Source organism: Xenopus laevis, chromosome 6S (assembly GCF_017654675.1).
Source record: "Xenopus laevis strain J_2021 chromosome 6S, Xenopus_laevis_v10.1, whole genome shotgun sequence".
Taxonomy (NCBI): Eukaryota; Metazoa; Chordata; class Amphibia; order Anura; family Pipidae; genus Xenopus; species Xenopus laevis.
The window spans coordinates 47936429-47958209 of record NC_054382.1 but is presented as its reverse complement, the minus strand read 5'-3'; the positions used below and the strand labels follow the sequence as shown (position 1 = coordinate 47958209).

Sequence of the window (21781 nt, the reverse complement as noted above, 5' to 3'; positions counted from 1 at the left end):
GCACCGCACAGAAGGAGCTATTACTTGCCGGCAAGAGGGAGAAGGTGAAGGAGATAGACAGCCACCTACTCTGCCTACCCCTAGTTCCAGCCCTGATCCCTGCAGTGAGCACCAACCATTTGGTTTTTTGGTGTGCTATTAATGTGGACATGGTCTTGCGGTAACATGGGTGTGGTTTAAAGTGGGTGTGGTCTAAAACAGGGCATGGCTAACACTGGCTTCCTTATCGCCCCTCCACCATGTAGATTAGAAAAATTCCGGCCCTCGGTACCATAGAAGTTGGACAGCACTGTACTTCATGAATTGTCCATCCCCATAGGGTGCCTCCTGGTATACATGGACGTTGCCAGTCTATACACTTATCATTCCACATGAGACAGACATTGCTGCTATAAAACAATCCTTTATCCAGTGTGACCATAAGGACCCTCCAAATTCATCTGTTCTCTTCTTGACCTTGCACTCTCACATAATTACTTTATGTTTGAAGACAAGTTTTATTTGCAGACAGCTGGGACCGCCTTGGGTTCAAATGTAGCTCCTTCATTTGCAAATTTGTATGAAAACGGGTATATTTTACCATTTGTTAACAAGTACATCCGTTTGTACAAACGCTACATTGATGTCTGTTTTTTGGTTCGGCAGGGCTCCCTGGGAGAACTATTAGCTTTCCTAGAGTATCTTAACACATTAACTACTCCTATTAGGTTTACCATGGTGTACAAGGAGTCCTTTATACATTTTCTAGATTTGAAACTATACAGGGATGGTAACAGATTGGCCACTACCCTGTGAGATTTTTTTCAATAAATCTTGCTGTACTATGTCACTTTATATATGTGTGTATTTTAAAGACATTTTGCAGTAGTTGCCTGCACTACTGCCTCACATGCACTTTATTATAGGGAGCTGGACTGTCTCTACTGTAACAAGCTAAGTATTTCAAATGACAAAGCCTTTTAAAAGGCTTGGAAGCTGAATGTACATTAGGCAGTTATTTTTATTAGGAAATAATCAATTATATCGCAGATTAACTTTTATTCAATCATATTATAGAATATATAAATACATACTAGTATGTTTTATTGAGGTTAAATATTGAATGCACTTCAGCAATTTATTAGCATTACTAATTTACCCATTTCAATTATTGTCAACCTACATAAGCTTACTTGGAAGCTTACTGTGCAGTGTTTTTTCCCCTTAGATCAGAATCCCCCTATGGAGTATGGGAAGAGGAACTTACTAATTGGTAGAAGTGTCTCCCATGGGCAGAGGTAAAGGGAGCACTAAGCATAGCCCACAAGTGATGTCATATCAGGTAATGCAGGGTTTATAATATAGTATGAATAAAAACAGTGTGGGAGCAAGCTGCAATTTATTTAATCTATTCCATGGAAGAGATAGAGGTGTTGTAGTGGCACAAGACAATACAGTGACAGAGGCCTTTATTTCCAGATTCCTTCCTTAATAGATTGTTAGCTTCACCAGTAGCAGTCAAGTGACCAATGACATGTCACCCAGTCATCATCAAGTTTGCTCCAACCAGCATGAGGAAATTAAATAGCTAAACCATTACCAGCTTGATGTACAACGCACTCAATTGTATTTTCCCAGAGATGTTTGACAAACATAATTAGACCTGTTGTCATATTTAGTTATAAGAATGTCAACAATGATGAAATTAACCTCTGTTGAAATTATAGAATCAAAGTTTATTGTGTGTGATGTGGAAAATAGCACTTTCAACATAAAATAAGATGTTCCTGGAAGAAAATATAACGCAACAACAAGACATCTCTCCAATATAGTTATATTATACTTTGTTCCTTGTCTAACAATATATTATATACTTACCTATGATTATTTGGACTTTAATGGTTAATTACGTTTCCATAGACCAGTGCTGAAAGTTAATTTATTACCTAGCCTGCGCCTATAGCAAAAGTACAGTCATGGGATCCGTTATACAGAAATCCATAATCCAGAAAGCTCTGAATTAGACTCCATTTTTATAAAATAATTAAAATCATTCATATTTCTCTGTAATAAAACAGCACTTTATACTTAATCCCAACTAAAACATAGTTAATCCTTATTGGAGGCAAAACCAGCCTATTGGGCTTATCTAATCGTTAAACGTCTACTTTTAATACTAAAAAATTACCCAAAAAAAAAAAAAAAAGCCCAGGACCCCGACCTGTAGAATGCGGCATCGGCCATTATTTGAGGAAGGAAAACAGCTAATGTAAAATGGCTCATTCCAGACATTGTTCAAAAGTCCAACGTACTTTGATTAAAAAAAAGTTGATTGGAGAGTGGAAAGCATAAAAAAAAAGTGCAGAAAATAATAGGCTGCTCAGCTAAAGATGATCTAAAATGCTTAAAAAATTGCAACCAAAACCTGAAAGATGTGGAAGAAAATGGAAAACTAATATTCAAATGTATAGAAAAATAAGACGACCACAAACAACATCTTAGTTCCAGACCAATACGATTGATGTTATGGAGTGACCATCCAAAACTTTAATCCAACAGAAAAATTCTATTTCTGGTGAAAAATCTGAAACCAACTAAACTGGAAAAGGTTTTTTGAAAGTGAACACACCCTTTAATACAGATGGAATTAAAAAAAAAAAAAATCTTCTAGGTCAACCCGAGGTGTATATAGCTTCAATCGTGTGCACGGAATCTTACGACAAACAGTGTGATCTCTAGACACTGTCTTTAGGCCTTTGGGTGTTAAAATATTGGGGGAGGGGTGTAATATATTTGGAACCCCTAGTGAGTCCAATCGGTCATCTCAATATTGCACTGGCTTGGGGTACTTTCTTGAAGAGGCTCGCCATGTTGGATCCAATTAGCCAAGTACTCCATGTCCAGACTTGGCAGGTGCATGTGCAGTCAACAAGTTAAAGCAGTTAAACAAAAGAAAGGCTATTTGTGAAGATGATTTATTTAAAGAAGGTTGGAGGAATTTGTAACTTATACACAAAAAAACACATTTGTACATCCTTTAAGCCCAGTAGGGATTTAAAAGCCAGCTAGTTAGCAGCAAGTTACCATCAAAGCAAGATCAGGAGACAGCACACATTTTCTGTTGAGTTTACTCCATTTACTATTCATACTGTAGGACACTGTTGACTCAGTAGGTGTTGCCCAAACATTAAAAAAAAAACATGAAAAACATGTTTGACCTAATTACGGTAATAATAAATAATGCAGAATTTCTGATTAAGCCTACATTATTTTTGGTACAGGCATGGTATCAGTTATCCGGAAACCAGTTATCCAGAGAGCTCCGAATTATGGAAAGGCCATCCCCATAGACTCCATGTTATCCAAATTTCGTAAAAAGGATTTATTTTCTCTCTGTAATAATAGAACAGTCCCTTACACTTGATCCAAACTAAGCAAAACAAGCCTATTGGGTTTATTTAATGTTTACATGATTTTCTAGTAGATTTATGGTATGAAGATCCAAAGTATGGAAAGATCTGTTATCCGGAAAGTCCCAGGTTCTGGATAACAGGTCCCATAGTAATAGAAGTGCACCCATTCTTTCCACAACAGCTGAGTAACTCCATTTTGTTTGAATTTCTGTGTATGGAGAGAGTCAAAGAGCAGCTTTGGAGAATGCAAAAAAAGTTGAAAATTAAAGGGAAAAAAAATGATTCTGTTGTCTTTATGCAAAATAAACTGTGCGTGTGTGTATATATATATATATATATATATATATATATATATATATATGTCCTGAAGACGGCTCAATCTATGGAGCCGAAACGTTGACAATAAAATTTTGAATATTTGATTTTTCATACTAAGACCTGGTTGATGCGGTTTTTTTGAGCGGACTATGTGATTGTTGTAAACCAGCACACAGGCATTGGACTATTTGCCGTGTGCACCAGCTACACAGTATATATATATATATATATATATATATATATATATATATATATATATATATATTTTACACACATGCTTACTCAGAGAGAAAAAATGACTCACCAAAATCTGCTTCTGGCTGCTAGTTTGGGAAAAGTAATGATAATGGCTGATTTTAATTACCCAGATATTGACTGGAGCAACATTACTGCCCAATCAGTTAATGGGAACAAGTTTATAAACTTATTGCATGACAAGTTATGGCACAAATTGTTGAGGAGTGAACCAGACAAAAATGCTATACTGGATCTAGTGATCTTGAATGACCCAGAACTTTTACAAATGTGCAAGTAACTGAACCCATGGTAATAGTGACCATAATGTGATCTCATTTAATGTCTGGTGCAAAAAGCAAATATACTGGGGCAACAAAACTCCTGATTTTCAGAAAAGCTGATTTTAGCTCTTTAAGGGCTGCCCATCAGAGCATAGATTGTGGCATTATGTTGTCTGCTAAACATTTAGAACAGCAGAGGAGTCAGAGAAGTTCCCAGACCTACCTCAAAACTGCACTGTTGACTCACCTCAATCTAGTCAGTGGCTGACTCAGGATATGGTACATAAGGCTTTACTAAAAATGGATGTGAACAAGGCTCCATGGCCAGATGGAATTCACCCTTGGGTACGAATAAAGCTTAGTTCAGTTTTAGACTGCCCTCTATTTCTAATTTTCTCAGACTCTGTTTCATCTGGTATGTTACCTATGGGTTGGAGAAAAGCTGATGTCATTGCAATATTTAAAAAGGGATTACGATCTCAGTCCCGCATAAATAGTTGTGGATGACAAATTCCCACCCCCCCTCTGTCCTTAGAAAGAAGACACCAATCTGTACAAGAAAAGGTCAAGAAAACTATGGACTAATTTAGTGCTAAAACATGTACTTTGTGCCCAAAAGTGATGCATGTTATTTAACCGACAAGGAGTTACTGTGAATTACTTAAATTGATACTTTTTGGTGTAACTGTTACAACCGGTTGCCATATAATATAAACCAAAAAACTTGGTAGATGACAAACTGACCATTTGAAAACACAAATCACAGGAGGAGGCAACTCACATTAAGATGCTTGTTTAACCAACCTGCCCTGACAGACAATAAAAGCAATATATACACCCAATATAACGTTTATTTCAACGTGTTTCTTCCCCCAATGAAAGATACAAGGCTTCAGTAATCATTTCTCTAAAATCATACCTTACATACTGTAACCAGCATTACTACATATGCTTAAAACAAGTACAGATTAAAAAAATGAAAATACACAAATTAAGATGAGGGGAAAATCTGCACATTCAATTCTAACAATCCAACAGTAATATGAAATCAAATGATTTGCAGGCAGGTGTAGAGGCAAGTTACACACAAATCTGGAACTCTTAATATGAAAGGTGGTAGAATTAAATCAGACTTACTATACAGGGAAAGCAGACAAATTCAGAGGGAAGGCAGGATGGAAATATAAAACAGCCTTTTCAAATGCAGTGTGTGCCTAAGTAAAACAAACTGGCTGCTGCACAGGACATTTAATATCACAATACTTGGAGGAAAAAGTGGTGTCCTGTCATTTTTTCTGAAAAAGTGCAAATCTGGCTACTCTGCAATAGACATGATATTGCCCTTTTCATCCTTATTTTCGGCTCCACTCTCATCTTCTTCTATCTCTCCCTCCTCCCCACTGAACTTGTCATGGGCCCATTTTGGACTGATGCCTGGCTTACGGAACAAGAATCTGCCCCTTCCACGGGCGAAGTTGGCACGGCCTCTCCCGCGGTTCATCCATTTCTCCTGGTTCTCACCTTCCCGGTCGTCGTGCTGCAGAGAGATGAGAATGGATCAGGTCGGGGAGGGAGTAGATACTGACAGTCACTGAAATGTATGGTCGCCTGGTAGAAGAATTCAAGCTCCACATTTTGCATTCCTCTGTTTACCACCGAACCTGAAAATGAACATGCTGCTATGAAAAGCAAAATGGCAACACTTCAACTGGTCGGCTTTTTTCGTTATTATAAAGATCCACCCAATGTCAGCACATCCAATACTAGACAAAAACAACATAAAATGTTAAAAGTTACAGCTATATTCAGCACTCAACACAAAATAAAGGACAAGTGAAAATACTCTAATACCCTACTATAAGGGGGTGTGAAGATTAAGGTCTCCTGGAAGCACTCCTAAAGGCTCAGGCTGTCACATGTGAAGTATACGCAGTACACAGCCCATATAAATATTGCTGCAGACACACAAAGGAATATGTTTTTTCTTTTGATCAAATACAAAACACTAAACTAGGTGAAATCTTCAGCCACCACAAATGTATTTATTTTTATTTTATTTTTAAGACTGGGTGCCCACATACCAGGTAATATTTCTTGCTTTTAGGTGTGTACTCTGGATCCCATTCCTCATCTCTGTTGCGTTTCTGGAAGTCATTATTGTTGTTATTGTTGTTCCCGGGAAAAGCACCTCTGCCCCATGGCCTTGTTCCCCTTGCTCGGAATTGCTACAGGGTCAGGAACAATGTTTAAGAATAAAGGAGCAGTAATACCCCCAGTGCATCATATGAATGTGCAGTTTCTACGGCCAGTGTCCCGATTTAAGTGAAACCTTTGAAGCACTGAACATGCACATATACATAAGGCAAAAGATAACTTGGAAACATCCGAAAAATGTCATACTAAACCGCATGCTGTACATACATATGTAGTTTTGTAGTTCAGTTACTTCAGTTAAATGTAGAATATCAAACTGCAAAGGCGGATGATTTTCTGCTTTTTTTCTTTTTAAATTAAAGTAAAACAGTTATAAAAACTTCACTATACAGATATAACAGGAGAAATGTAAGGAATTATCAGGTCGGTAATCATCTAAGGATATAAAAATCTGGGGCCTATAAATGTGGCCCTTTAAAAATATTTACCCTGGTAAAATTATAATTATCCTGCCCTGCACATCAGTGATATGTTGCATTACTTACTCACTACATTAAAAATATATGTTAATGCACACCCAGTACTGATTAAAAAAAAAACAACTGTCCCTACCATTGCATTTCAGACCAAAAGCCCTTAAGAGTATATCTGGCTGAATGAAACACTGGTGCAGGCATGTATTTTCACCAATTCAAATCAATAGGAGGCAACAAAGTTTTTGAGGCAATTCTCCCCCTGCTGAAATTCACCAGCAGAGGAAATGTCCCAAGGTACTACCAGCCAAGAGACTTGACAGTTTTGTATATAGATAGGAAGTATGGACTGAAGCCTCTCATCTGCAAATTACTAAATATTATTATAAAGTATTTGTAGCTTAACCCCATGGTTCCCTTTGTCCCCCTAAGACGACAGAGAAATATTATTATAAAGTATTACGTTTAAGTAGTCATGCTGTCATTCTGGTAGGCTACAAAGCATACAAGCCCCTCATAAAAGTTTACACAATTATAAAAAAAAAGATGTAATCCACCGAAAAGTTACTTACTAAGGTTCCCCGGGCTCGTCCCCTTTCACTGTTTCCTTGAAAGTCTTTGTTAGCCATGCGTGATTTGTCAAAGCCTCCAGCACCGTCTTCTTTTTCCTCACTCTCTGCAGGGTACTCTTCATTCCCAGGTGCTCGCAAAGAATGGGAGGAGTGGGAGGAGGAGGAGGAAGAGCGAGAACGCTCACGCACTTTCCTGTGCTTCCTGTTTGATAAAAAAAAAATTTAATTTTTTTTGGAAGCAACAGATTTCGAGATACTTTTCACTCTTGACAGATGGAAACTTTTGTATAAAAAAAAAAAACATTTAGGGTTAAGCAAAAAGATTCACAGAAACTATAGCCAAGGCATCAAAATAAATGCAACCGGCAAAATGCAGAATAACTTGCCCAAGCATGTATTGGTTGAACCTGCAGTATTGAATATTTATCTCATACACTACATATTTACAGTACTTCAAAGGTGATCCTGCCATGCAGGTTCTGCAATTTGTTATATAAATTAGCCCATTAGATGGCAGTAGCTTGTGTCTGGAAAGCAAAGTCAACAGGAGGGAAGCAAAGCATATATACATCTTCAGATGAAAAAAACGGACATTTACTAAATTAATGCATTTAATATACAGAAGGTAATATTGGTCTAGGTACAGTACTTTGGGCAACTTCAAACTTCACATACTTATGCTTTTTAGATGATTTCCTGGACTTTTCAGTTTTCTCAGAGGACCTATCTCTGGAGCGGCTTGAATCTCTAGAATCTCCTGAGTCTCTGGAGTGATCACGCTTTGAGTCTTTGTCCTTGTGTTTTTTGCGACGTTCAATATCTTGCCGTAGATCTGATGGCTCATCTCTGTATTTGCCGTCTCCCTGACAGAAGAGAAGGGGAAAACAGTTGGAATTTTACAAGTTATGTCTACATAAAAAAAGTCCATGTTCAGCAAGCAACAATTTTTGTATTTCACATTGCGGTGATGTATGTTATGGCAACAGGGGGGTGGGGAATAGAGACAGTATATTTAAGTAGTCACTCCAATGCAATTTTTTTACATCTTATTGCAAATATTAAGGCACTGCTACCATTATGGGTATCTTAATTTGGGTGAACCTTAAAGGGGAACTCCGGCTTCCAAACCAAAATCTGATAGAGACCCACATAACACAGAAACACCTAATATACCCATCACAGTTACATGTTAATTCAAAAAGTATGAATAAATGCCATTTTCAATGCTAAAAATCCAGCTGTATAACAGTTCTTCTCTTTCTGCGTCATTTGGAATCCTGGCAGGGAAGGGGAGACTAAAAACTGATGTTACAAATTGTAACAACTTCTCCGCAGTTTACAGACAGCATGCAAGAATTACATAACCCACAATGCATTGCACTATGATGCTCCTTTCCATATTGAAATCACATGTGCAGGGAATTGTGGGGTTTGGAGGACGCAGATTGCTGATACAAAATAAAAGTAGTCAGCCAGCTAAGCAAAGTAGTCAGAAAGATCAGCAGAAGAGCAGGGGGCTAGGCTTAGGGAACTGTCAAAAACCATTAAAAATCATGAAAAGTCTTCATATTTTTAATTGATGTATATTGCAAAGTTGCTTGAAATTATGTTTACTTTTCAAAAAGCTTAAGTTATGTTTTTGTGGAGTTCCCCTTTTACATAATATTTAATATAAGTTAATATAATATTTAATTTATATTAAACATTCATCATATTTTGACAAATTACACAGGCAGGAGACATATGGAAAACGAATACTTTTAAGCACAAAAAAGACTATCTTACATACTCCAGTACAGACTGCATTACATTGTACCCATTATATAATACAGATTATCCCAAAATGCCATTTTAAATCTGAAGTCCCTTCCTTTAATGGTTGCATAACATCTGCTGCATACAGTCACAACTTGCATTTTCAGGTATCCCTCTCCTCATAAGAGATCATGCAGTACATCACAATATAGTGGTATAAGATAAAAACCATACGTAAAACTCAATTGTTAAGAGGTATGTAATGGATCATGCTTTATTATATAAAAAATGTCATGACCAGGAAAGTGTGAGGCAACTTCGGGTGACTATAGGAAACGCATCGCCACGTGTGCATTAGCGCAGGCGACTTTTCATTGTAGCCTATGGGGAAAAACGCTGAGGCAGTTTGGGGAGATAGTCGCTCAAAAGACGAGTCGATTAGTCGCCAGGCGACAAAATCTCCTCATGTGGACTAGCGCAAACAATAGTAGTGTTCCTGAAGCAAACATCAGTTTTACCAGTGCAGGGCAACAGTGCCTTGTATTTTTATTACTTTAAGACATTAATTTTTCGTTACTGTTTCTTTAATCTCTACTGTAGATTGCAAGCAGGGTTTCATGACTCTGCACTCTTCAAGAGATATCCATTAAGTAACCATTTTTTCTGTTCATTGAAATAATCCAATAATCTGTTAACTAAATCAAAAGTTCCCTCCAAGGTCTTGAGTTTTAAATCAGTACCAAACTAATTTGAAACTCCCCTGTATGCATTGTGTTAAATAATTCAAAAGTAGTCCTTACCCATTCCCCCCCACAATAGACATGAGCAGAATGATATAAACAAAAATGGCAGTATATACATACATATGATTAGGCAGTACTAATATTTACTACTAAATAAGCCAGGCCAAAATCAATTGCAGCTTTAGGCCTCAGTCAGACTAAAAGTTATGTAATGTAACAGGCACTAAGTTTGCTCAGGCTCGGTAACCCACAGCAATCAGCATACCAAATGCCTTTTATTACATAAGTGTTTTAATCCCAGTAACTTCCCGTTTGCAGGCAATTGAAAGGTCCAAAAGCAGCCCAAGATCTGTGATTAATACCCAGATACTTGCATTGCTATGGACAGATAATAAACCTTGTGTGCCTTAGAACTTCCTTCAATGACCTGCATACTGTATTGCCACTACCACCAAGTCATGGTCACATGGATTGGAAAGAAACAGTTTACAGGTCCCATATTCTACAGAGGAACAAAAGCAGGTAGTTTTACAACACACTTCAATGAGATTCATTTTTGATTCAGTTGGTTAAAGAGAAGGTGCAAATTCAATCTCTCTTTTTTAAGAATACATGCATCTGGTAGTCAAAAACACAATGAGTCTGGTATACAATAGAGTGGGATACTTACAAGCAGAACCCAAACATACATAAGGATGACTTGCTCATCAATGGAGATTTGGTTCCAAATATCCTCTTTGTGTTTCAAGTTCAACCACAATAGACTTTGGAGTGATTTCATTTTTACCATATCCTAAACCACTTCATAAAGGTTGTTGATATATAGTTTGTTTTATTAAAAATTTAACACTTTGCAGATCATTTTTTTTTTTTAGAAATATTGCACATCCTTAAAAGAAAAACACAAACTTAAGTAGAGAGCAAGAGAAGCACGTCTTAAAGATAACACCCACTTTATTCTTATTTTACATTACTGGTGTTTGGAGGCATAATATGCTTACCTTGAGACCTGTTTCCTTAGAGTGCTTAGCTTCTTCATGCAAAAATCCATGTTTTCTAAAAGCACTCGGAGAAATATCGATTCTCCTACAAATATCAAGAAAAAAACATTGCATTGAAAGATACAAAAAGTGTTAACACTACATGCTATAGTGATTTTCTGCATTGCGTGTGTATATATTATATTTTTTTTATATCTATCTATCTATCTATTACAGTTTTGGTATTAAAGTGTCAGTGACATACATTCTAGCAAAAGGCGCAGCAGCTCAAAAATGCCAATGGGCTATAAAGGTTGCACAATCCCGATTTCGGGCATCTGATCAGATATCCCATACTACACATGACCTGAAAAAATTTAAATCTTTTATCAACGACATGCTTGATCAGGTGATATGCTGCTAGCTCAATTAACCACTATCACTGAATGTTGAAAACAATACTGAACTGTTCCTTTAAACTGCTATAATTCAAGGAATTGTGAAGGAAGGAAATTACGCCCAATGCAAAGCTACTTATGTGTTGGCGTACCACCATGATAAATAGAGGTCAGGACTGGCAATATGTGCATTCTTACAAATGCCAGAGGGACTACTATAAGATGCCATAGAACTTCATTATTTAGTGGTCTGTTTGGGCCTCTGTGTACTTGAAAGGCCAGGGCTTATTTTGAATTCAAGTCCAAACTTCAGCAAATTGCCTACTCTCCATAGTGTTGCTAAAAAGTATCATACAGAAAAATTCATTTTAATTTTCTTTCACAAACAATTATATACAGTACTTTATTTCCCAAACCCCGCAGTGTCCGTTTCAATGTATCAAGAAAGCAGCAGCATATGTCTAAGCTCCTCCCATGTAGTGGGTCAATAATATATTATACTATACCATGTGATGCAATAGAAATAATTCAAAGGTGTTTTGGAGCAGTCAGGGAGACATAACCTGGTTTATGGGTCCTCAATAGGATGGTCAATACTCTTGCTGCCCACATGCGACGTACCAAAAGTTTGGAACACTGGCTGACCAGTGGGGTGCAGTGTGCTTCACTGGATCAATTTAACCAGTTTTAAATGCTGTGTTTATGTGTATAAACATACTAAACACACAAGCTGGTTGTTTATGATAACCATCTTCTTTCAGAAGAAAGTTTTCGAGCTGAATACAACATAATATGTTTGAATACCATATGTTAGTGGTACGGTTTCTCTATACCTGTGAATTTCTGGACTCTTTTTGCTCTTCGAAGATTCCTGATCTTTTGCTCTTTTAAGGTATTTAGCGAAACGTTCACTCAGTGTCATAGAAGAAGGACCAAAATGGTGCTCTGTGAGAAAATACATGCAAATGAAATATTATACCATAGATTTTTTTTAAAAAAAATACTACTGCTATCGCAATGAGAGTAGTTCACATTACTTATTCAGGTGTGTTTTACACCTGAAAAAAATGCCAAAACGTCAAGTGAAAATGGTAACAGCCGCACAATTTCCAGTACTTATCTGATGTACTCACTTAAATTGAAAAGCAAATACAAAATCAGAAAATAGAATTTCTTCACATATGGACACACATTTATGGGTAATTTACTAAAATCCGCCATTGACTTTTACATGACCTCGGCAGGTTTGATTCGGACTCACAGTTAAATCTTTTTTTCTCCAGTTGTAAAGGAAACACAGGAACAGTGAGGTTAATGGCTACTCCCACCAGGAGGCAGGACACGGCAATGGTCAGAATTGTGGCCCCTCCCACCTTTTACCCATCTTGCTTAGCTGGCAAATCGCAGATGAAGAAGAACTCAAAACGAAGAATCAAACTAAAATACCTTCATCTATTCCAGAACTATGGCTGAGAAACTAGGTAACTGAACAAGGTTTTTGAGGGGGGGTGTTCCCCCCCCCCTATGACTGCAGAGAAAAGCTTTCTCTCAAGTTGTAGAGGGGAGGGAACAGAGGAACTCTAAGTGTGGCTGCAGACAGTTTGCTAGCCTAAACATTTGGCACGCCAATGTATGACCTATACAGAAAATAAAACACTTCTCACCCTGCAGACAAGCTACAAAAATGTGTTCTTAGGGATGCCTTATCTGGGGTTGTTAAAAAAAAATCCTCTGTCCATTAAGCACCATGAGGTTCTTGTGCTAGTCTATAAGATTTAAACAGGAAGGCAATAGAAAGAGTACTTTCATTACACAGAACTATACTTGACACAACCATGCACTGATTTGAATAATAGACTGGAATATGAATAGCAGAGGATCTGAATAGAAAGATGAGTAATAAAAAGTAGCATTAACAATACATTTGTAGGTTTACAGAGCATTTGTTTTTAGATGGTAGCTGTGACCACTATTTGAAAGCTGGAAAGAGATAAAATGGGCAAATAATTTAAAAGAAAAATATAAAAAAAATAAAAAAAATAATGAAGCAAAATTCTATAACATACTATAAAGGTGACCCACCCCTTTAATGTGTATGTAAATAGCCCTAATGTAACATGTTTAGGGGGTGCAAGCAATGTGCTGGGGAAACTGCAGAGAGAGACAATGTTACAAGTTTGGGCTGCAGGGAAGAGTCAAGTTGAGAGGGGGAAGAACCTTGAGCGGTGCAGAAGGTACAGAGACAGAGCAGGGCTGCTGGGGAAACTTAGTTGCACATCGGGGATAACTGTACAAGTTTGGGGAGTGCTAGGGAGGGAAATGTTGTACAAGTCTGGGGAAGGGGGGTGTTGGGGAAACTTGAGGTGTGCAGAGGGGATTATAGTACAAGTTCAGGCTGAAGAGAGAGTGTTGGGAAACTTGAGGTGTGTGGAGAGGATAATTGGGCAGTGGGGGTATCAGTGCTGGCGGGGGTAGGAATTCTACCTCAGCAGAGGGGCCTGGGGAACAACTCCAGGGGCCTGTGCAATTAACCCCCAAATTGCTCCCTAAACCCCCACGACTTCCAGCTGCATATACTCTGCAAGTATTCTACAGAGATCTCCCTCCAGCTGCCAGCAGCCCTCCAGTTAACACACACCCTATTTTCACACACAGCAAACTAATTTACACACATTTATAAAAGCTTTTCTTATTTTATTTCCTTCAGTGAGACACACAGATTCTCAGATTTCCTTATCTCCACTCACTGCCGTGTTGTTAGCCCTTTTCTATCCATCCTCTTCCATCCCTCCCCCTTCATGAGTCCTCCATCTCCCCTTCTTAGTCAGGTGTCAGCCCTCATGCTACTTGCAAAACTCAAAATCACTGCACCTTTATTGCAGTATCATATCTGTTCTCCACCATTCTGCCTCTTTCTGGGATTTTTCACTCAGATTTCCCACCCCAGCATGTCTCAGCCAATGGTTTCCCAACAGAAGGTGGGCACATGTATGTAATCCAATCATAAACGAGAATTATATGATTGCTATTAAGAAGAGCCAATCACAAGTGATTGCTCTCTACGAGTTCTGATTGGCTGCCGCATGGTGGGCTGGCCCTTTTTGCCGGAAACAGAATAGAGGAGGAGCGTTATCTTGCAGCTCAAATGACAGGAGCCACTAAGGAGCATTGATAGCGGATACTGGAGGTAGGATAAATACACTTGACCCCAAGACTGACAAGTGAGTTAGAAGGGGGAATAGAGGAGGCGTATGGAGCATGTGGAGAGGGCAGATAGAGGAGGGCTGGGTTAGGGGAGGGCTCAGGGCGGAGAGTGAAAAGAAGGGATGGAGCAAGTGAGTCTGTTTGGATAACTGAATGAGAGCGCTGGAGTTTTGACAGAGGGAGATATCATGCAGGACTCTGTACTGCTTTATACAGTTGAGCAAGGAGACATTGGGGTGGGCTGGAGTTCCCATTCACTTTATAGCGCTCCCCTATGGATCGGATCGCTCTATAGTTTTGCAGACCTCAACACTATTCCCATGGGGGGGGGGGTAAAAGAGCAAATTAATTAGAGCTGGAAGTTGTAGTTGAAAAGTGCTGCTAGTGAAGGAGTAACTTAGGGACCATGGACAGCGGCTTCAGTACCTGCCTATGGGGACGGTCCTGCCGCATGTGAAGCCACGCCCCCTGTTTCCTATTGGCTCGCGGAGCAAGCAACGAATGAAGCAGGTGTGTGAGAATGTTGCTGAGCCGGGTTTGCTGAAAAGAGGAGGCAGTTTTGGGGTACAGTAGAGCTGTCCATTTGTGCTCCTCCCACATACAGAACCTTCGAAAGTGAAGCTTCATAGCAGGGTCCCTTCTAACTGTAGCACCAAACGCCCTGATGGCTTCTCTGCAGAGGTGAGTAATAATGTGTTGCAGCCACTGATACGGACAGGCAGCTGATCTCTTTGCATATTACTGTTGCACTGCTCTGTTCATTGCATTTAGTTGAGGCGACTAAATCTGATACTAAATCTGATCCCATAATCCACAGTCGGGCTGCAGGTTATGGGTTAGAAATTGCCGGGTTGTTGGGGTGTTTATAACAGCTGTAGAGGTGTGTGTGTCGGAGATGGGCCGAATATGTCAGGCAAGTCATTTCTCCCCATGTGTGAATGTGCTTCACTTGTATTGCTGCACATGGGGACCAAGGATTAATGCGGGGCGCTAGTGTTTACAATTATTTCAGTTGGCATGAGGTGTAAGTAATGCGAGTGCCGGTTTTTACAAGGTAGTAACTGTCTCTGCCCACGTGCAGTACACTGAACAATGCGCATAGCCCTCTTGAAGCCACGCCCCCCGATTTCTATTGGCTGATCAATATGACAGTTATTTCAGTTGGCATGAGGAGAAAGTAATGTGGGGTGCCAGTTTTTACAAGGTAGCAACTGTCTCTGCCCACGTGCAGTACACTGACCAATGGGCATAGCCCTCTTGAAGCCACGCCCACATATTTCTATTGGCTGATCAATATGACAGTTATTTCATTTGGAATGAGGAGTAAGAAGGATAGACTTTTGCTTCTGAGTTTTTGCAGTTCCAGCAGATGGCAGATTGGACCCCAATACTGGCAGGGAGGTGAGATGCTTTTTAGCACATAGTAAAAATAACAAATAAAAAACAAACATATAGAAAAAGTATTGGAGAAGTGATACTTATATTGGCTAACAATAAAAATACTTTGCAAGGTTTCAGAGCACCAGGTTTTTGTTTGTGATATTGGTGACAGTTAATTCGGTTGGAAGGGGAAATCAGTTGGAAGGACTGCAGGTTGTGAGGTCTGGCTAGTATGCAGCAGATACATAACCAAGAAGGCTAATTTTTAGTTTAACTAAATCGTGCCGGACTTCTGGGATGAACTGCCTAGCAGTTAATGATGACAGTTCTATTGGAAGGAGGAATTAATAGGATGGATTGCTGCTGGTTGTGCGGTCTGGCTAGTATCCAGCATAAGACAGTACCTACCCAGTAATGGCAGGAAAGTGAGATACGGGAATATGTCAGGTTGGTAAATTTCTCCTTGTGTGTGTGAATATGTGTTACTGGTAAAGCTACTGGTGCTGCATATGTGAACTGGGATATCTATAGGGTGCCAAGGTGTAGATAGTGATGGCAGTTATTTGCATTGGAAGGAGGAATCATTAGTCTGGGGTCTTATTCGTATCCAGCAGACATTAGGGCTGTGTCCTGATTCTGACAGAAATGTGATATACTATCTTATCATAATTATTTAACCGCAAGGGTTGGCAAAAACAGTTTACCTTATTGCTTAAATATTTACATAGTTATGAATATCCCTATTACTGTCAGTTTATCTCATGAGCTTTTACCGTCATAGCACTTCATTTAATCCAATAAACTCAGGTAGCATGATATACAGTAGATGAGAAATGGCTGGGTTATTTTAAGAGCAGTAGGTATGTGTTGATGGTGGGCTTTGTACTTGGAACAGCAAGTGGCGATTGGTTGTTATAATTGTATCGTTTGTCTTCTTTTAAAGAAAAGCACACATCTTTCAGAAAAAGACATTTTTTTAACTCTGTCACGTTTTATAAATTATAAAATCTGTCAGGTATATAAAAGCTAGTTCTTGTGTGTCTGCTCTGTACAGCACGTTTCCACCTGTTTTTCATTTGTTTCTTTAGGGGAAATGGTATGTTCACTGAATATAGGGGGGTGGCATAAACATAAGTTCAGTTACCAATAGAGAAAAATAAGCAAATAGTTCTGTTCAGTGTAGTACAAGGAACATTTTGATTGGTTGCCATTTGTAATATGCAGTGATGCTTTTTTTATAGTTAATCCCCTCTACCATAATATTTATTTTTTGTGCTAATTTTTTTTTTACCCCTACAGCTGCTGCTGAACAAAGCTTGGCTAGGAAAGACTGGTTCATTCAAGAAGAAAAGGACAAAGCCCCAGACAGGTACGTAGGAATTGTTAAAAATGTTTCAGGTCCCAAAGCATCAGTGGCAGCATCAATGGCTATTTAAGGTACCTACACATTAGCCCCTGGCACACAGGACATTTTGTTTGCAACTGAGGCAGAGAGCAATGCCCTTCTCCACTTGTGAGTTATGACTACTTCATGCTCATTAACTAATGATGGACTAGTTTACTATTGAATGCATACAGAACAGTTGCAGAAAGTGAGCTCAGTGCTGAAGCTGTCAAGTCAGTGTTTTGGTGGGGAGGCCCATCTGTCACTGTTCCATCTCATCTGTGTTCAATCACAGGCCTGTCCTTCATTAAGTAGCAGTGACAGGTAAGAGGGGCATTTTTTTCTACCAGAGTTTTCCCCCTGAGAGCAGATGCCAAGGGCCATAGTGCTGTACCAGCCATTTCTGTGAATCGGACCTTAATTGCTGCATTTTGATGGTTCATGTATCTTCTTTGAAACTAATGACCAAATGTACAAACACCAAATGAAGTGAAAAATAACCTTTGTTTGCTGACATAAAACTGGGAACCTTTGTCAAAGATTAAAGGCAGAGCTCAGCAGATCACAAGTTATTTATTCACTTGTTGGGACTTTTATGGGCATATTTATCATAGGTTTAAAATAGAACATATTTCATAATCTTAAATAGGTAAATATAAAGCTGGGAAATTACTTTCTGGTGCACTGTGGTGAATTCTATTTGGCCCTAAACTAAAAGAAAAAAACACATTATAGTTATATTTATCAAAGATTAAAGATTAAATAGAATTTACCTTAGTTCGCCAGAAAGGAAATCTCCAGTTCTCTGTTCCCTTAGGAGCATATTTTGAAGTGGGGTAAATAGAGCAAATTCTGTTTTAAACCCTTGATATACTGTACAAGATCCTAAAGAGCCTTTATTAGTGAACAGAGCACTGGTGATCTGTGGGAAGCTTTATTTTCATGCTTTATTATACTTTTTACTGTGTATCTCTAAATCTAAATTGCTAATGTATTACTTTATACTAATTTATATTTATGTATAGCCTCACTTGTAAGATGCAGATGTTATTTTGTTTCTGTTTATCTGTGTGGGCAATAGCAATACACGGTGTATATATTTTAAAATGTTGTGTTCTTTATTTTGGTTTGTTATTATGTTGAATATTTGAGAATCATACTGTATGTAAAGAAAATTAAGTGCAGTGAGGGTTGATGTAGGCATTGAATTTGAAAGACGTTTATGTGTGGCACAACTGTCATGCATACAACCCACCAGGATACTGTACCTAACTGCAGGCGTATCTGTCCTGCAAACTCATTCTTGCTTGGTAAAGTTTTTCTATAATGGTGGTAGCAGGTTTATCATTTGTATGTTATTGTTATTTTTCTTATGCTTATCTTTATTATTTATATATGAAGGATTAGAGCATAGAGGTGCAGAAACCGCGGCTAGAGCTTTCATCCTTTACGCATTTATCACAAGTCAATTTATACCCTTGGAGGGAACAATAGTGCTGAACAGTGTAGCTGCAGCTGTAGCTCCTTGTTTGATCTTGCAGTTCTGTAGCTCTATTTATATAATACAGTATCTTTGAGGTTTTTATATCTTTTTTTATTTGCATTAGTAGTAATATGTAGTATTATTAACTTTGTAGCATTTTCCTGTTGCAGCCCATAATATGTATTGATTGTTTCAGAGCTTTTTATAGCATTAGCTAAGAGCATATAATGGCAACAAGGGGTGGCATTGGAGGGGAGAAACCCGCACAAACGTCTTTCTTGGCCCACTGCTTACTAATATAAAGAATTGTAACAACTTTCTATAATATTGAAAAGAATACGCACATTTACGGCTTAACAATGTAGAAGCAGATGCAGATCTGTGTTTACATTTTCAGAAAGGGCAGCATCTGTGCTGATAACATGGAACTTTAAATTATTATTTGCACTTATTGTCTTTGTTATAGTTTGTGATGAATTTTGTGTTTTGCTTTATGTTGTTGCGGTGGTCATCTGAAATTGATGGCGGGTGTGGAATTGGGTGCAGTAGACAGTATTGCAAGGTAGTGAAGATACTGGGGGCGGAGAGAGGGTGGCATTGGCGGGGCAACGTGTGTGCCTTAGGCATTTGCTTTGCGCACAGGTTGCCCACAGCCCTTTTACTTTTACTCTAGGATCATTTGGAGCAGGTGAAGGGACCCGCTGACTATTTGTTCACTTGTGGCTTGCAATAAGTGTTGCACTAGGTCTACAGTCGCACCAAGTTTTCAGAAGGCGGAATCTTTTCTAGATTTTTCATTATTGTGTTTCCTTTATTGTTTAGAAATTGGCTGTTTTATTTGTTTGCAATTACTAGATTCTTATTTGCCTTGCTATGTTTTCATGCCGTTTTCAGAATATTGCTTTAAGAACGTAAGAGTTATAGTCGCTAAGAATGAATCACAATGCATCGGGTGTTTTATTGAGGTTTAAATGGTGCTTTATGTTGTTTGCAGTGGTCATCTGAAATTGATGCTGGTTGTGGAATTGGGTGCAGTAGACAGTATTGGCAGGTAGTGAACATACTGGGGCGGAGAGAGGTGGCGTTGGCGGAGGGCGACGTGTGTGCCTTAGGCATTTGCTTTGCACACAGGTTGCCCCACGGCCCTTTTACTTTACTCTAGCATCATTTTGGAGCAAGGTGAAGGGACCCGCTGACAATTTTGTTCACTTGTGGCTTGCAATAGTGTTTGCACTAGTTCTAATAGTCGCACGAAGTTTTCAGAAGGCGGAATCCTTTCTAGATTTTCATTATTGTGTTTCCTGTATTGTTTTTAGAAATTGCTGTTTTAATGTGTTTCAATTACTAGATTCTTATTTGCCTTGCTATTTTTTCATGTTGTTTTTCAGAATATTGCTTAAGAACGTTATAGAGTTATAGTCCGCTAAGAATGAATTTACATGCATTGTGTGTTTTATTGAGGTTTCTATAGGTGCTTTATGTTGTTGCGGTTGTCATCTGAAATTGATGCGGTGTGGAATTGGGTGCAGTAGACAGTATTGCAGGTAGTGAACATACTGGGGCGGAGAGAGGTGCGTTGGCGGGGGCGACGTGTGTGCCTTAGGCATTTGCTTTGCACACAGGTTGCCCCACGGCCCTTTTACTTTACTCTAGGATCATTTTGGAGCAAGGTGAAGGGACCGCTGACAATTTGTTCACTTGTGTCTTGCAATAGTGTTGCACTATGTCTACAGTCGCACAGTTTTCAGAAGGCCAAAAATTTCTCTAGATTTCATTATTGTGTTTCCTTGTATTGTTTTAGAAATTGCTGTTTTATGTGTTTGCAATTACTAGATTCTTATTTCCTTGCTATGTTTTTCATGTTGTTTTTCAGAATATTGCTTAAGAACGTTATAGAGTTATAGTCGCTAAGAATGAATTTACATGCATCGGGTGTTTTATTGAGGTTATATGTGCTTTATGTTGTTGCGATGGTCATCTGAAATTGATGCGGTGTGGAATTGGGTGCAGTAGACAGTATTGCAGGTAGTGAACATACTGGGGCGGAGAGAGGTGGCGTTGGCGGGGGCGACGTGTGTGCTTAGGCATTTGCTTTGCACACAGGTTGCCCCACGTCCCTTTTACTTGCTCTAGGATCATTTTGGAGCAAGGTGAAGGGACCCGCTGACAATTTTGTTCACTTGTGTCTTGCAATAGTGTTGCACTAGGTCTACAGTCGCACAGTTTTTCAGAAGGCCAAAAAATTTCTAGATTTCATTATTGTGTTTCCTTTATTGTTTTAGAAATTGCTGTTTTATGTGTTTGCAATTACTAGATTCTTATTTGCCTTGCTATGTTTCATGTGTTTTTTCAGAATATTGCTTAAGAACGTTATAGAGTTATAGTCGCTAAGAATGAATTTACATGCATCGGGTGTTTATTGAGGTTTATATGGTGCTTTATGTTGTTGCGGTGGTCATCTGAAATTGATGCGGTGTGGAATTGGGTGCAGTAGACAGTATTGCAGGTAGTGAACATACTGGGGCGGAGAGAGGTGGCGTTGGCGGGGGCGACGTGTGTGCCTTAGGCATTTGCTTTGCACACAGGTTGCCCCACGGCCCTTTTACTTTGCTCTAGGATCATTTTGGAGCAAGGTGAAGGGACCCGCTGACAATTTTCACTTGTGTCTTGCAATAGTGTTGCACTATGTCTACAGTCGCACAGTTTTTCAGAAGGCCAAAAATTCTCTCGATTTTCATTATTGTGTTTCCTTTATTGTTTTAGAAATTGCTGTTTTATGTGTTTGCAATTACTAGATTCTTATTTGCCTTGCTATGTTTTCATGTTGTTTTTCAGAATATTTCTTAAGAACGTTATAGAGTTATAGTCGCTAAGAATGAATTTACATGCATCGGGTGTTTCATTGAGGTTTATATAGTGCTTTATGTTGTTGCGGTGGTCATTTGAAATTGATGCGGTGTGGAATTGGGTGCAGTAGACAGTATTGCAGGTAGTGAACATACTGGGGCGGAGAGAGGTGGCGTTGGC

At 38.8% G+C, this 21781-nt stretch overlaps 1 protein-coding gene and 1 long non-coding RNA gene across 5 annotated transcripts in view; one reads left to right on the top strand and one right to left on the bottom strand.

The window, feature by feature from the left end:
• Positions 1–5061: 5061 nt before the first annotated feature.
• Positions 5062–14202, bottom strand: LOC121393047 (thyroid hormone receptor-associated protein 3-like). Of its 3 annotated transcripts, none has more exons than XM_041567565.1 (6): positions 14175–14202; positions 12137–12248; positions 10927–11011; positions 8103–8290; positions 7428–7629; positions 5062–5765 (listed from the first exon to the last, which is right to left on the bottom strand). In XM_041567565.1, the coding sequence occupies exons 2-6, from the start codon at positions 12223–12225 to the stop codon at positions 5544–5546; spliced, it is 786 nt and encodes a 261-aa protein (XP_041423499.1). In that variant the 5' UTR covers positions 12226–12248; positions 14175–14202; the 3' UTR covers positions 5062–5543. The 3 variants fall into 3 exon arrangements, with proteins under 3 accessions (XP_041423499.1, XP_041423498.1, XP_041423500.1); XM_041567564.1 differs by lacking the exon at positions 14175–14202 and adding an exon at positions 6310–6453; XM_041567566.1 differs by lacking the exon at positions 14175–14202 and adding an exon at positions 6310–6453 and having other exon boundaries at positions 5722–5889.
• Positions 14203–14353: 151 nt separating this feature from the next.
• LOC121395050 overlaps positions 14354–21781 on the top strand; it is a 47339-nt gene continuing 39911 nt past the window's right edge. The window contains exons 1-3 of one of the 2 annotated variants that reach the window (XR_005962212.1): positions 14389–14490; positions 15112–15188; positions 17187–17256. This is a non-coding gene — a long non-coding RNA (uncharacterized LOC121395050). Of the gene's footprint in view, positions 14491–15111; positions 15189–17186; positions 17257–21781 lie in introns of both variants that reach the window. The other variant, XR_005962213.1, reaches the window with a different exon arrangement.